At 44.5% G+C, this 14,725-nt stretch overlaps 1 protein-coding gene across 1 annotated transcript; it reads right to left on the bottom strand.

Moving 5' to 3' along the window:
* Positions 1–6,204: 6,204 nt before the first annotated feature.
* LOC139535817 (neurogenic differentiation factor 4-like) lies at positions 6,205–12,627 on the bottom strand. Its single transcript, XM_071335643.1, has 2 exons — positions 12,069–12,627; positions 6,205–8,182 (listed from the first exon to the last, which is right to left on the bottom strand). Exon 2 carries the CDS (start codon positions 8,174–8,176, stop codon positions 7,145–7,147), a length of 1,032 nt encoding a protein of 343 aa, XP_071191744.1. The 5' UTR covers positions 8,177–8,182; positions 12,069–12,627; the 3' UTR covers positions 6,205–7,144.
* Between the last annotated feature and the right edge of the window lie 2,098 nt (positions 12,628–14,725).

The following is a 14,725-nucleotide window of genomic DNA, read 5'->3' as shown; positions in this document are numbered from 1 at the left end:
GGTAGACATACAGGAGGCCTCTTCCTTGGCCGAGGCACCGGATACACTGGGCTGTGGGGGAGCACTGGAGATCTGGTGCGTAGCCTTGGCACCACTCTTCCAGGCTGAATGCCCACTCTAGCCCGGCACCTCCAGAGCGCAGGCACAGGTCGAACTGGGCTGTGGGGGAAGCACTGGAACTCTGGTGCTTAGCACTTGCACCGCTCCTCTTGGCTGCATGCCCTCCTTAGCCCGGCACGTGCGGGGAGCTGGAACAGGCCGCACTGGGTTCTCCTGGCGAACTGGGGAAACCGTGCCTAGAGCCGGCGCAGGACTCACCGGGCTGTGGAAGCGCACTGGAGGTCTGGAGCGCCAAGCTGGCACAAGATGTGCAGGGCTGGGGAGGCGCACAGGAGGCCTGGTGCGTGGGGCTGGCACAGTCTTCACCAGACGGCTAGCACGCACCTCAGGACGAGTATGGAGAGCTGACTCAGGTGCCTCATGCACCAACACAGCAGCTCTCTCATAGCTCTCTCCTCCAATCTCCCCATCAACTCCTTCACTGTCTCTGCTTCGCTCCCCTCGCTCACCTCCAATTTCACCCCGACTGGCTCTGGTTCCATCCTCGGCTCCGCCGACCGTCCCGTGTGCCGCCCCCCAAACAATTCTTGGGGCTGCCTCTCCTGGCCACGCTGCTTGGTCCTTTGGTGGTGGGTAGTTCTGTAACGGCCGTCATATGAAGAAGGAGTGGACCAAAACGCAGCGTGGTAAGTGTTCATGATTTATTAATAAAACTGAACACTAAATAACAAAACAACAAAGAGAATGAATGAAACCGAAACAGTTCTGTCAGGTGCAGAAACACAAAACAGAAAACAACTACCCACAAAGCATCAGTGGGGAAAAGCTACCTAAGTATGGTTCTCAATCAGCGACAACGATAGACAGCTGCCTCTGATTGAGAACCACACCCGGCCAAACACAAAGAAATGCAAAACATAGAAAATGAACATAGAATGCCCACCCAAACCACACCCTGACCAAACCAAAATAGAGACATAAAAAGCTCTCTACGGCCAGGGCGTGACCAGGGTTGACAATTACATTTTAAATCAGCCATAAGTCCCCTTCTAAAAGGGGAATGGAAGTTGTTGTGTTCAACAGGGAGTGGCAGTTGTTGTGTTCAACAGGGAATGGAAGTTGTTGTGTTCAACAGGGAGTGGCAGTTGAATGCAAGCTGCATAACATTTAAATTGTTAAAACATTTCTAGCCTGTCAATCTGTGAGTAACAAGGTTGACGTGTTATAATCAACCTCTTCTGTTTTCCACCACAAAACACCAGCAACTAGCCAAGAAGCCTAGATTCAGCTCACCTGCTTTTACACAATGATTTGATTATTAGATGTAATTATTTATATTTGTTTCTATTGAAATTTTTTTTTTCAAAAGGAATAGTTTTACCATATTAAAACAAGAGTTCCGTTCACGTAACCGAGTTGAGCTTAAAATGAGGTACAGAGGTAAATTAATAACTAATCACATTAAATTAATAATAATTTTCAGAAATTACTTTGTCAAAGCAACAAAATAACTAGACCTTTACCATGATGGTGAAAACTTGGAGAAATGTTAGGATTAAGTGGGTTAAAATCTTCCTAGAAGTCACAGAGGGTGTACGGAGGAAAATGTCAACTTGTGGAATTTTGCCACTTTGGCAATTCTTTATTCATATAAAAAATCTGATTGATTGAATTCTCCATGTGGTCTATATTAAAGGGCACTTCATTTAATATAACAGGCTTTTATAATTCAATATTGGTGCACTATTTCTACTTAAAATATCAAAGGGACGCAAAATGCACTCATTTTGTGGAACAACCTAATACTGAACTGACATTTATATTGGACTGGGTGCACATTTGGTGTGAACATTGTGTAGCAGCACAAGTTGTTGGTACTAGTGGATGATGTGAGGCAACTGACCACCAAGGAGCTCTTAGACCCCTCCCACCTCTGACCCCTGACCCCAAGATGGTCTAATGACCACAGTAAACTGACTTCTCAATGGGTGGTTTTATCTCAGGCCAGTACAGAGGGTGGATAGACAGATAGACAGACAGAACACTGGGCCGCCTATTGGACAGAAATATACAGTGGCATGTTTTCATGGATTCCAAGGTAAGCCAGGCTTCCCCAAAATATACAGTATACCAAGAAAAAAATAAAATAAATATTCATAATTTTCCTTAAATTTGCAAGAGGCTGAATGTATCTCACCGAAGGAAGACTCAGACCAAGTAATACAGCGCCTCTCTGTCTCTGTATGTGTAGGCCATCTATCTGATGCTGGTCCAAAAGAGTATGACATTGTTACCGCACACAGCTAGCATTGAATACAAGGGAAGCCAGCGAGCATTTGGCCTCACTTGAAAATAAAAAGTATAAAATAATAGCCAATCAGTGTTGAGCATTTTAGTCAGGTAGCCTATAGGACAACAAAGAAATAAAAGAGTGTACTGTATGACAGAGTCATAGATCGTTTTGTCAACATCAAAGAGAGGAGGATGGCATTGGTGTTTCTCTACAAGTCGGGTGAGTCAACATGTTTTTTCTATTTGCATGCACGCACGCACGCACGCACACACACACACACACACACACACACACACACACACACACACACACACACACACACACACACACACACATAAATCAGAACCATGGACATTCACATCATATTGAGCTTAGATTGGACTAAATTGTTTTGGGTATATGTTAGTGGTACTGTATTAGACTAAGCAGAGGTGATTTGATGATGTTGAAATGTTAAAGTTGAAATGGTGCTGGAATATTGGAGGCAGCTTCTGTTTCTTTGTGACTTGCGGTAGCCTAACTCTCCGTGGTTCTAAATCAATAGTTGTTTAGTAGTCCGAAAATGTCGAAACATTTACTTGCTTGACCATGCTGTAGGTCATGTAACTGTTTGTTACATGCAATATGCTTTGTGGAATTTACTGGACAGAGGTTGCTCTCTGGTTTTGTGATGAAACAAAGGTGTGGTTGAATTTATTCTGCCACTGTACCTTCTTATTGTTTCAGCCTTCGACTTATATATCACGGTGGCAAGGCATATGTGCTAACAGGCAATAGAGCAAACAACGCAATTATCACAACACATAGTTTGTAATATGTTTTTTTGGGGGGGGCTTAGCTTCTCCAGTGATTTTACCCACGCACCGCTACTGTAAATATATAGACTTTATCCACTCTTTCCCTATCTTCCATTCTTTATTTCTCTTTCTCTCACTTTCTCTTTCACTTTCTCTCTCTTCTCTTTGTCTCTCTTCTATCTCTCTTTTACTCATCTCTCTCTTTCTCATCCCCACAGTGCTCATGTTAACTTTACCTCTCTCTTGGGTCTTCTCATGTCTCTCCATTGCTCTCCTCTAGTAAAAGAGCCCATCTGTCCCTCCTCTCCTGTTCCATTTTCTGTCACTGCTACAGTGGAGGAACTGTGGGGTGGAGGGGGTTACCAGGGTCAGAGTTAACACGCCCCGCTGCCACAACCCATCACTAAAACCTCTCACCCCACATACACACACACACACATCCTACACATCATCCCTCCCCCTCCTGCCTCATCCCTGTGTTGTGTTGCCCCCACCCCTTCCCTTCATCCGCTTGTCTTTCCAAATAGCCTTGATCATCATCAGCCTCTACTACATCACCCGCCCAGTGTGTGTGTGTGTGTGTGTGTGTGTGTGTGTGTGTGTGTGTGTGTGTGTGTGTGTGTGTGTGTGTGTGTGTGTGTGTGTGTGTGTGTGTGTGTGTGTGTGTGTGTGTGTGTGTGTGTGTGTGTGCGTGTTTACGGGCGTGCCGGCTTGCTTGTGTGTGTGTGTGCGCGTGTGTGCATGCCTATGTTTCTGTGTGTATGTGTGTGTGCGTGTGTGTGTGTGTGAGGGAAAGAGAGAGAACTGAGCCCAGTTGAATTGTACAGGATTATTACAACAGCGACTCAGTGAGGAAAGCCTGCCTGCCCTATGAGGCCAGCCACCTTAATCACCAACCTTTATCCTACTACAATCCAGCCTCCACACATCCACTCTTTCATTAAGAGCCAGCCGATGGATTAGTGGAGCTAAAACAAAAGATGGCGAAAGAGATGAGAGATGAAGTTGAGGGAGGAGGGTAGGAAGAGAGGGTAGGGGTAGAGTTGGAGTGTTGAACAGGTGAAAGAAAATAAAGGAGGGCAACTTGGCTTGTCTGTTGATATTTCTCTGTAAAGTAACCATTCATAACCTTCACTCTGCCCATCAGTGAGACAAACAATAAAGGTATAGTATAATATATTTTGTCTGCTCTGTATAAAATATTTGTTCACTACAGGTCTGTGATCTCTATACACTGAGTGTGAGGGCAGATGGACTCCACTGTTAGTGATAGTGACATCATGTCTCTCAGGGAAGAGTGAGCAGGGACTCTCTCTCTCTCTCTCTCTCTCTCTCTCTCTCTCTCTCTCTCTCTCTCTCTCTCTCTCTCTCTCTCTCTCTCTCTCTCTCTCTCTCTCTCTCTCTCTCTCTCTCTCTCTCTCTCTCTCTCTCTCTACCTCTCACCCTCTCTCCATCTCTCCATCTCCCCTGGGGAGTAGCTACAGGTCACACACCCTGAGGCTGAATCAGAGCACATGTGCCTCTACATAACAGTCCTGTGATAAAGCCTGGACATTATCATGGAATTAGACATACTCAGCTACTGTAAGCTAAAATAGAGTGCAATTCACAGGAGGCTGCTGAGGGGAGAACAGCTCATTATAATGGCCAGAACAGAGCAAATGGATTGGCATCAAACACCATTATTTGATAGCATTCCACTTATTCCATTCCAGTCATGGTGGGGGTGATTAACTGGGGTATGATGCTAAACCTTCCCTGGCTGTATTCAACTATATACTGTATGTCTGGACGTAGTAAATTACTCTTGGACTAGGCATGACTATTTATTTCCACCTTCTCTAATACTGTTGTCAGGTTTTAGTTCCATTCATCAGCTTACGGTTTTGAATGTTGAATGCAGCCAGAAAAGATAACCAACAGTGGAACCCACGATAACCTCCATTTGTCTTCTTGAGAAACGCACAGCTTTTTAGAGCTTTCAATTTTTTAAATGTCCGTCAGATTCTGAATAATGTATGCCCAGCAACACACCCCCAATAAATACACACAAACCCTTGTCAAGTGAGAACAACACTTGCTGCATCCCCATCTTCCACCAGTCTATGTGTGTGTGTGTGTGTGTGTGTGTGTGTGTGTGTGTGTGTGTGTGTGTGTGTGTGTGTGTGTGTGTGTGTGTGTGTGTGTGTGTGTGTGTGTGTGTGTGTGTGTGTGTGTGTGCGCGCGCGCGCGCGCGCGCGCGCGCGCGTGCGTGCGTGCGTGCGTGCGTGCGTGCGTGCGTGCGTGCGTGCGTGCGTGCGTGCGTGCGTGTGTGTGTGTGTAAAGTTATGTGTCATTCCAATAATTCATGAAGAGGAATGGGATTGTTTGGAGGCGGGGATATGAGGGAGTGTAGCTCACCCTCCCCTGCATTTCGCTCCCTAGCTGCCTGTCAGAGAAATGTCCCTCCCCTCTGTTTCTCCCAGTTGTCTTTCCCTCCAGAGCCAGCAACCTCAGCATAATGCAGGGTCAGTGGTCAAGAGAAAGAACAGGCTGCGTTTACAATGGACCCACGGTGGTCATTTCACAACCAAACTCCCTTTCCCATGTTTCATGTCTCTCTAGGCCTAGAGGTGTGTGTGTGTGTGTGTGTGTGTGTGTGTGTGTGTGTGTGTGTGTGTGTGTGTGTGTGTGTGTGTGTGTGTGTGTGTGTGTGTGTGTGTGTGTGTGTGTGTGTGTGTGTGTGTGTGTGTGTGTGTGTGCGTGCGTGCGTGCGTGCGTGCGTGCGTGTGTGTGTGTGTGCGTGTGTGTTGCGTGTGCATGTGCGTGTGTGTCAGGGGGTGGTAGCATAATAACAGTGGTCACTGAAGTACTCTCATTAGAATCATACTCCCTTCCTGTCATCTTCTCTGCTCCTTCTCACCTCTCTCATTGTGTCTCACAACCTCTTACATATCACTTCCACCCACTACCCACAAACACCCTAATTGCAGCAGTTGGTCCTTGACTGTCTTTCGACATAGCAAGACTGATTCATTAAAGCAAACCCACTTTTAGAATTTCAAACAGAAAAACTTAGTTGAAATGGTTTTAATGGATAACGATTTTGTTCAAAAATTCAATCCAAAAGTATTCATCTTGAGGAACATTTTTGCATTTTTTAATATTTGGCGAAATGGAGAAAGTGTCTGAACAGAATGATATCTCTAATAACAAGTTACACCTTGATCAGATTTTGTAATTGATATTTGTTCTTGTCATTACAACAGCAGACATTTCTCACTTCCTCATGGGCAGTTTTCTCTCTGATCCTCAGCTATGCTAGCAATATATATGAGAATATTTTTCCGTGTGAAACAGGGAACAACTGACCACAAAGGATAAATGGACACAGAAGAGAGAAAATAGATACACTATCAGAGTCAGTCAACAATGTAACAGGGACAGCACAAGTAGAGAAGGCCAAGACCAAACACATATATAAAGGATAAACACAAAATGACTAACAGCAGTTCATATAAATATTAAATTAGAGAATAAATAAATGCATTATTATTCATTCATGTAAATTATGTGTTTCATGTTCCGAGTGCTGGTCAGAAGTGCTCAAGCTGAGGTCTTTCTTCAAGTCAGCCTTTCCACCTATAGGACCCACTCCTCTTGTGAACCCCTTGGAAATGGTCAAGTAGCGAGGTGCCTTTTAGCTTAATTGGTGTTCAGAAACAACCACAGCAAACAAGCGGTTTAAAGTCAATCATGAGCTGATTTTGACAGTGTTGAGCACTAACCTTTACAGTACACATATGTAAACAACAATCCACTTTCTACTTTTTACTAAGTAACTACCCAGTTGTTCACAACGATGGGCTGGTTTCACAGTGTTTAGTACTAAGATGGGTCTCTCATATCAAAGTCATATTTCTCCCAACATATCAGTCATTGGTCAAGATGGAGCCAGTTGGGGAAGTGTGTTGTTGGGGAGAGTCTCATCTGCCCCATCTGTCCTCTCTACCCCTTAATCCCCATAGACGGTGCCCATCTGTGGGGGTGCCATGTGAGGAGGGCGGTATGAATCATAGGGCATCTCCAGGGGCACCTGGTAGCGGGCGCTATGGTACAAGACCTGTCCCTGGGGGCCTGTCAGGCCGATGGAGAAGGGGGGGTAGTGGGGAGGGGGGAGATAGTGGGGCGAGGACTCCTGCTTGAGCACTAGGTTACTGCCAATGCTGAGCGGGGGCGTGGGGGGGCCATCGTAGGGAGGGGTGCCTACCCCACTGTTACAGTCGTTAGGAGAGTGGCTCTCGTAAGCCCCTCCCTTCATCCCTCTCAGGTGAAGTAGGTGGGCGGAGTCCAGTGTGCCGTAAGGCGGGCTGGGCAGGCCGGGGGAGGAGTAGCTGATTGGTCCAACGGCCATCCCCACCCCTCCCAGGATTGTGGGCCCTCCTCTCCCCCCATGCGTGTCTTCAGGCCTCTCCTCGATAGGCCCCCCAGGCCCCAGCTGCAAACAGCCAGCCAGCAGGTTGCTGGTAGGCTGGGAGAGGCCTTTACACAGGGTTTCCATAAAGGCCCTGCTCTCCGTGGACTGGTCCCCCTCCAGGGCTTCAGACAGGGCACAGATGTAGTTGCGGGCCAGCCGCAGGGTCTCGATCTTAGACAGTTTCTGGGTCTTAGAGTGGCAGGGCATGATGCTGCGCAGGTTTTCCAGAGCGTCGTTCAGCCCATGCATTCTCGAGCGCTCCCGGGCGTTAGCCTTCACACGCCGCGCCTTGAAGCGCTCCTGCCGGGCCTTGGTCATCCTCTTCCTCTTGGGCCCTCTGCGTTTGGGAGCGTTCCCGTCTCCATGGCCCTCCTCTTCCCCTTCCTCTTCATCCTCCTCCACGTCCTCACTGCCCAGCTCCCTGCCCAGGTGGCCCATTCCACCCGGTCTGTAGCGGTGTGCTGTGATTGGCTCGCCTCCGTCTGGGGAGCTCACGTCATCATCCATCCACTCCAGAGAACTGACTAGCTCCGCCCCCTCGCTGGGCCTCCCGTACGACTTGGCCATCATGGTCTCCTGGAAACGAAAACACACTAACATTAGCAACAGTTTTGACCTTAACATATACCATTTTTATGACGATTTTGAGGCCAAATGAGGCTCATCACAACTCTACCCTTTTACATGTTTTGTCTATCCTCTCCAAAGCTGAGTGAATTGAGAGTAGAGTTTCTCTGACTGTGTAGACCGACTGATACTGGGACATTGACCCTAGCTGGTCTTGAGGACCAGACCAGGACCAGTCTATTTATAGCAGTCTTATCCCGCAGCCTAATGAGTTCTACTGACCTTGTGTGGCCTACTAGTCTCAAGATGATAGCTAGGTCATGACTGATCTTCGTTAACAAAGAACTAAAATCTTGGGTAATTTGGTTTTATGTTTACTAGTCTGTCCATGAGATTAGGTCAGGACTATAGCCTCAGCCTGCTTACTCTACAATCTACTTAAGGCCGTGATCAATTATCTAAGCTAAGGCCTTAATTACCAGTTTGTAACAGTACATTGGGGATTCTTTGAATATTTTAGGGATTTTTAGTTTGATGATTCTCCTGAAGCATGCTGCTGTCATATGTAATACTTCAGATATACTACATATTCTATCCATATACTGTCCATATTGACTATACATCCCATCCCATCACATTATATATATACAGTGGGGCAAAAAAGTATTTAGTCAGCCACCAATTGTGCAAGTTCTCCCACTTAAAAAGATGAGAGAGGCCTGTAATTTTCATCATAGGTACACTTTAACTATGACAGACAAAATGAGAAAAAAAATTCCAGAAAATCACATTGTAGGATTTTTTATGAATTTATTTGCAAATTATGGTGGAAAATAAGTATTTGGTCACCTACAAACAAGCAAGATTTCTGGCTCTCACAGACCTGTAACTTCTTCTTTAAGAGGCTCCTCTGTCCTCCACTCGTCACCTGTATTAATGGCACCTGTTTGAACTTGTTATCAGTATAAAAGACACCTGTCCACAACCTCAAACAGTCACACTCCAAACTCCACTATGGCCAAGACCAAAGAGCTGTCAAAGGACACCAGAAACAAAATTGTAGACCTGCACCAGGCTGGGAAGACTGAATCTGCAATAGGTAAGCAGCTTGGTTTGAAGAAATCAACTGTGGGAGCAATTATTAGGAAATGGAAGACATACAAGACCACTGATAATCTCCCTCGATCTGGGGCTCCACGCAAGATCTCACCCCGTGGGGTCAAAATGATCACAAGAACGGTGAGCAAAAATCCGAGTACCACACGGGGGGACCAAGTGAATGACCTGTAGAGAACAGGGACCAAAGTAACAAAGCCTACCATCAGTAACACACTACGCCGCCAGGGACTCAAATCCTGCAGTGCCAGACGTGTCCCCCTGCTTAAGCCAGTACATGTCCAGGCCCGTCTGAAGTTTGCTAGAGAGCATTTGGATGATCCAGAAGAAGATTGGGAGAATGTCATATGGTCAGATGAAACCAAAATAGAACTTTTTTGGTAAAAACTCAACTCGTCGTGTTTGGAGGACAAAGAATGCTGAGTTGCATCCAAAGAACACCATACCTACTGTGAAGCATGGGGGTGGAAACATCATGCTTTGGGGCTGTTTTTCTGCAAAGGGACCAGGACGACTGATCCATGTAAAGGAAAGAATGAATGGGGCCATGTATCGTGAGATTTTGAGTGAAAACCTTCCATCAGCAAGGGCATTGAAGATGAAACGTGGCTGGGTCTTTCAGCATGACAATGATCCCAAACACACCGCCCGGGCAACGAAGGAGTGGCTTCGTAAGAAGCATTTCAAGGTCCTGGAGTGGCCTAGCCAGTCTCCAGATCTCAACCCCATAGAAAATCTTTGGAGGGAGTTGAAAGTCCATGTTGCCCAGCAACAGCCCCAATGCATCACTGCTCTAGAGGAGATCTGCATGGAGGAATGGGCCAAAATACCAGCAACAGTGTGTGAAAACCTTGTGAAGACTTACAGAACACGTTTGACCTCTGTCATTACCAACAAAGGGTATATAACAAAGTATTGAGATAAACTTTTGTTATTGACCAAATACTTATTTTCCACCATCATTTGCAAATAAATTCATAAAAAATCCTACAATGTGATTTTCGGGATTTTTTTTCTCATTTTGTCTGTCATAGTTGAAGTGTACCTATGATGAAAATTACAGGCCTCTCTCATCTTTTTAAGTGGGAGAACTTGCACAATTGGTGGCTGACTAAATACTTTTTTGCCCCACTGTATACTCCGGACTCCCACATTGCTCATCTTAATATTTCTATATTTCTTAATTCCATTCTTTTACTTTTTTAAAAACTTTTACACTTTATGTGTATTGTTGTGTATTGTTAGATATTGCTGTACTGTTGGAGCTAGGAACACAAGCATTTCGCTACACCTGCAATAACATCTGCTAAATATATGTATGGACCAATAAAATGTGATTTGATTTGATTAGCCTACAAGGATTAGTGTTAAATTCTTCTATTATTTCTCAATTGTCTCTCTCTATGGATTGTTGCCATAAGTAAGCATTTCAATGTTAGCCCACACCTGTTGTTTACGAAGCAAGTGACGAATAAAACAATTCAGCACCATGGTCACGTGGACAGTGGACAGCTCCTATAGTGCTACTCTCTCCTGCTCAGGTCCTGCCACTCTCGTGCTTCAGGTGTCAATCACCGCTAATGAAGGGATTATACTGCACATGAGGATCAACATGTTACTGAATGGCTATGAGCCTGTAGGATACACAGTTGCAGTCTGCCTATGAGCGTATAAACCATTAAAAACAAATGTACCCCGAATCAAACCCGTACCCTCCCCCCTAAAAAGGTTTTAGACGGTTTTAATCCGAGGGGAAACTTGATCTCGGGGGACTTCTAAACTCTGTAATTCCATGCTTTTAGGTCGCGACGGGCGCTGGGATGGACTCTCAATCTGGGCCATTGCGGGATTTGCTCCCTCCCTGGATGAAGCGGCAACATGGGATTAACTCAAGGTTAGACTACATTCCCGGATCAGTGACAGGGAATGCAGAATAATTAATGTACAGTATAACTCTGCGACAAATTGTACTCGGCTTATTGTGTTCTGTGTTTATGGTTATGGTAATGATAGGCTATTCATTAGGATTCAGGATAGGATTCATTAGGAGTTTTCATTGTAGGTTTGCCCATATTTTGAACCTTCTGGAAAATTAATTGTATTATTGAGCCTATTAGATGCTCCCTATAGGCCTATTTGAAACTATTTATTGGTTTTAAGAAATTTGTCCACAACTGTGTGTGTCATAGATTTTTATTCCAGACTATAATTTAGCTTGCTGAATGATAACCTATAGCATAATTTCGTACAATTATTAGCCATTTTTCCAGCTGTGTCAGCAATGATTTAGACCATCTTTATAGCAACAATCTTATGACCAAAGTGATTTTGAAGCATGATGAGCTGGTGGGGTAACTGTCTTTGTATAAATAATTACGGATTTAAGTATAGGTTTACACCTGATAAAATGTTCCCATTAAGATTATGCCAGGCACATTCTAAGAGCAGTAAGCCTAGAGTCTAATAATCATGTCATAGTTTTTGGAATCCTAAATTAGATAATCGATTATAGCAATGTATTCATGTCTGTAGCCCATCATGCCTTAACACAGTTGCTGTTGTATGCCTCATTCCTGTGATTTATCATAACCTAACCCAACATTTCGAAAAATGTCAAATCATAACCTATTACCCTACCAATGTATAAATGGACAACTTCACATAAACATTATCAAAATATTTGAATATTCAATAGGCCTATGCTATTCAAATTACACGATTATCCTATGAGAGTAAAACATTGACATTAATTCAAATGAGAAAGATGAGGTTGGCCTACCTGCTGTTTGAAATAACGCTCCTAAGGACCTCCTGTGTGTTCTTGTTGGCTGTTGAGCAGGCGTAGCCTCTAGGTTACTACTATCTCACCTTTCTACAGGGAGTAAAACCTTCTATCCATCAACTAGCCTAAAGCACTCAGTCTTTATGAACTTTCTTCCCTGCGTCTCCTACACAGTTGTTGTCAGTGTTCCATCCCAGAGTGTAGCATCTCTGCGGGTCACCCGGCGGGGGTCCGGGGTTTAAGGCTCCGACCATGCACAGGCTCCTCCTCCAACTCTCTCATCCTCTCGTATCCAATTCATCTGCGCTCGAGAGCGCGCGTGGGCGGCCTGTGGACGTTAACAAAAAAGTTAACCAGCTTTGATTAGATTGATAGCCTGTAGGCCTAAACTCTTATAGCTCGTGACATTATCTACATTAGAATATGTTCATAGTTGCAATCGTTTTTAGTTTTGTATTGTTTGTATCATCAGTCTGTTTCGACAAATAAGCAGCGCAACTTTTGCATAGAGAGATGGAGCGGCACGCTCCGTATTACGAGTTTAACCGATTATGAGAGTTTGCGGTTGCGCATGAGCAGGTGTTCGTGCCATTCCCCCGTCCATTCATACATCCGGGTGTGCTGAGCAAATATTGGCGTCCGGCGTGCGCTCATTGCACCCAATAACGCTCATTAAATAGGGCTCTAGAGACACCCCTCACGAGACGGGACATGCGCTGTGCCTTAGTGAAGACCTGAAGTGAAGGACAGCGCAAACTAACCGAATGGAGACAGGCTATCTCGGTACAAGTGGGCTATTACTTGTGCACATTAACTTGGACTGAATAGGTGCCCACTCGTTTTGGGTGCCAGTGTTGTGCCGAAAATCTCCCACCTGGGACCCCCCCCTCCCCTTCTAATTTCCTTAATTTTGTGGCTGGAGTCAAATACTTTCTGTGACACACATCAGAGTCAAATACTTTCCATAGAACAAACCTCACGTCAGGATAGGCAACCGAAATTAATAATTAATGTATGTGTGTTATATTAAACATAGAGGGAGTAAAATGTTGGCAAGCAATAAACATTTCAGAACAACTATGGCTGAATTATTATCCTTACACTTTCAAAAATACTAGTCGAATAAGACATGGGAGAGATGAATTTTGGCAAAGAGATTTATTTATAGACTAATACATAATCAGTAGCGGATTTAGGTACGGGGCGCCCCCGAGTGAGGACGGGGGAGGGCGCGGGCGCTGAAGGGGTGTTTCGCCCAGGCGCCATACAAGCTAGAACCGCCACATACACTTGAAACAAATAGCCAAACCGAAAACTGCAGACAAAAATGCTTTCTGCTATTAAGATCTGTGAAATGTAGGCTAAACTAACAACGGGGTGAAGAGCAGAAATCTCAACTAGCAAGCAAGTCGCATCAATGAAGAACGCAAAGGGGGGGATTCTGGCAGGGGGGAGATTTTCGGCACAACACCGGTACTGTTTATATTCAGGTACAGGAGCTCCATAATACGTTTGAGCTAATATTCTATAAGAGGAACCTACCTATGTGTTGTGATAATTGCGTTGTTTGCTCTATAACCTGTTAGTTCATATGCCTTGACACCAGGGGCGAAAATCTGATATCAACCTTGGAGGGGACAATTACATTACATTTTCTCAAGAGCAATTCCTGAGGGGGACACCAAAAGTAGTGCTGTAACACATAGCCTACGTTGTAATATGTTAAATGTATATTGAGGAACCATAATTCCTACAACTGAATAATTGATAGGTACAGTAGTTAACTGAAGGGTTTAACCAACTTGTTCAAATGTTTAAATCATTATAATACTACTACTAATAATAGTTATAGCAGTGCTCCTTACCAGTCCAGTATGTATGCAGGTATTCGTACTTACAACTAGCAATATCAAGAAAGGCCAGTAGGTAGCAATGGTACTGTACACTGTATGGGTGTAGTTTTCATAAATACAATGAACATGGTGTGATCTCATCTAAAATAATCTCCATTGAGAACCATCACAAAGTTAGTCTCCGTATTGAATTGACCTTTTAATTTGACTTTTTCTGATACATTTATATAGTCATTAAATGTGCCACTGGCCTGAGTCTACTACAATATCTTTACAAGAACAAAAAGCTTAAAATAAGTACAGTTCTAAAAGCAAAATAACTACTTCAATGAAAAACCCAAATAAATCAAACAAAATATCCTTCAGTCAGTGTCTCAACTCTTCAAACACCAGCTATGGACAAGTATGTCGCACAAAGTATGCAATTTTAAATAAAATAACATGAAATAAATAATTTGTAAGTGTACTGTCATGTACTAAAAACTACTCTCCTCTAGGCTGCTTAGTACCCGCTCATACTGCCCTAGCACAGCTCTAATAGCAGTATTCCGCACAGTCCACCTTGTTGGACATAGGGGTTTCCGGGTGGGCAGATGTGTTTCTTTGGACGTGGCAATTGATTCAAACATGCTCTTAAACTTTCCTGACTGGCCATAGAGGACACCTAACTGATGGACCCAAGAAAGGGAATCCCGGATCAGTGGGGAGGCTGAGCAGCCAGCCTGTGTAATCAGATTTACACAGTGTGCTCCACAATGGACATAGAGGGCTAATGGCTGCTGCCTTCTCACAATTGCCTGT

Source organism: Salvelinus alpinus, chromosome 12 (genome assembly GCF_045679555.1).
Source record: "Salvelinus alpinus chromosome 12, SLU_Salpinus.1, whole genome shotgun sequence".
Lineage (NCBI taxonomy): Eukaryota > Metazoa > Chordata > Actinopteri > Salmoniformes > Salmonidae > Salvelinus > Salvelinus alpinus.
Note: the sequence above shows the minus strand (reverse complement) of the source record. Positions and strands in the feature narration are given on the sequence as shown.

Coding starts and splice junctions, on each gene's coding strand:
- LOC139535817 (XM_071335643.1), bottom strand. CDS start 8,176: ATGATGGCCAAGTCGTACGGGAGGCCCAGCGAGGGGGCGGAGCTAGTC.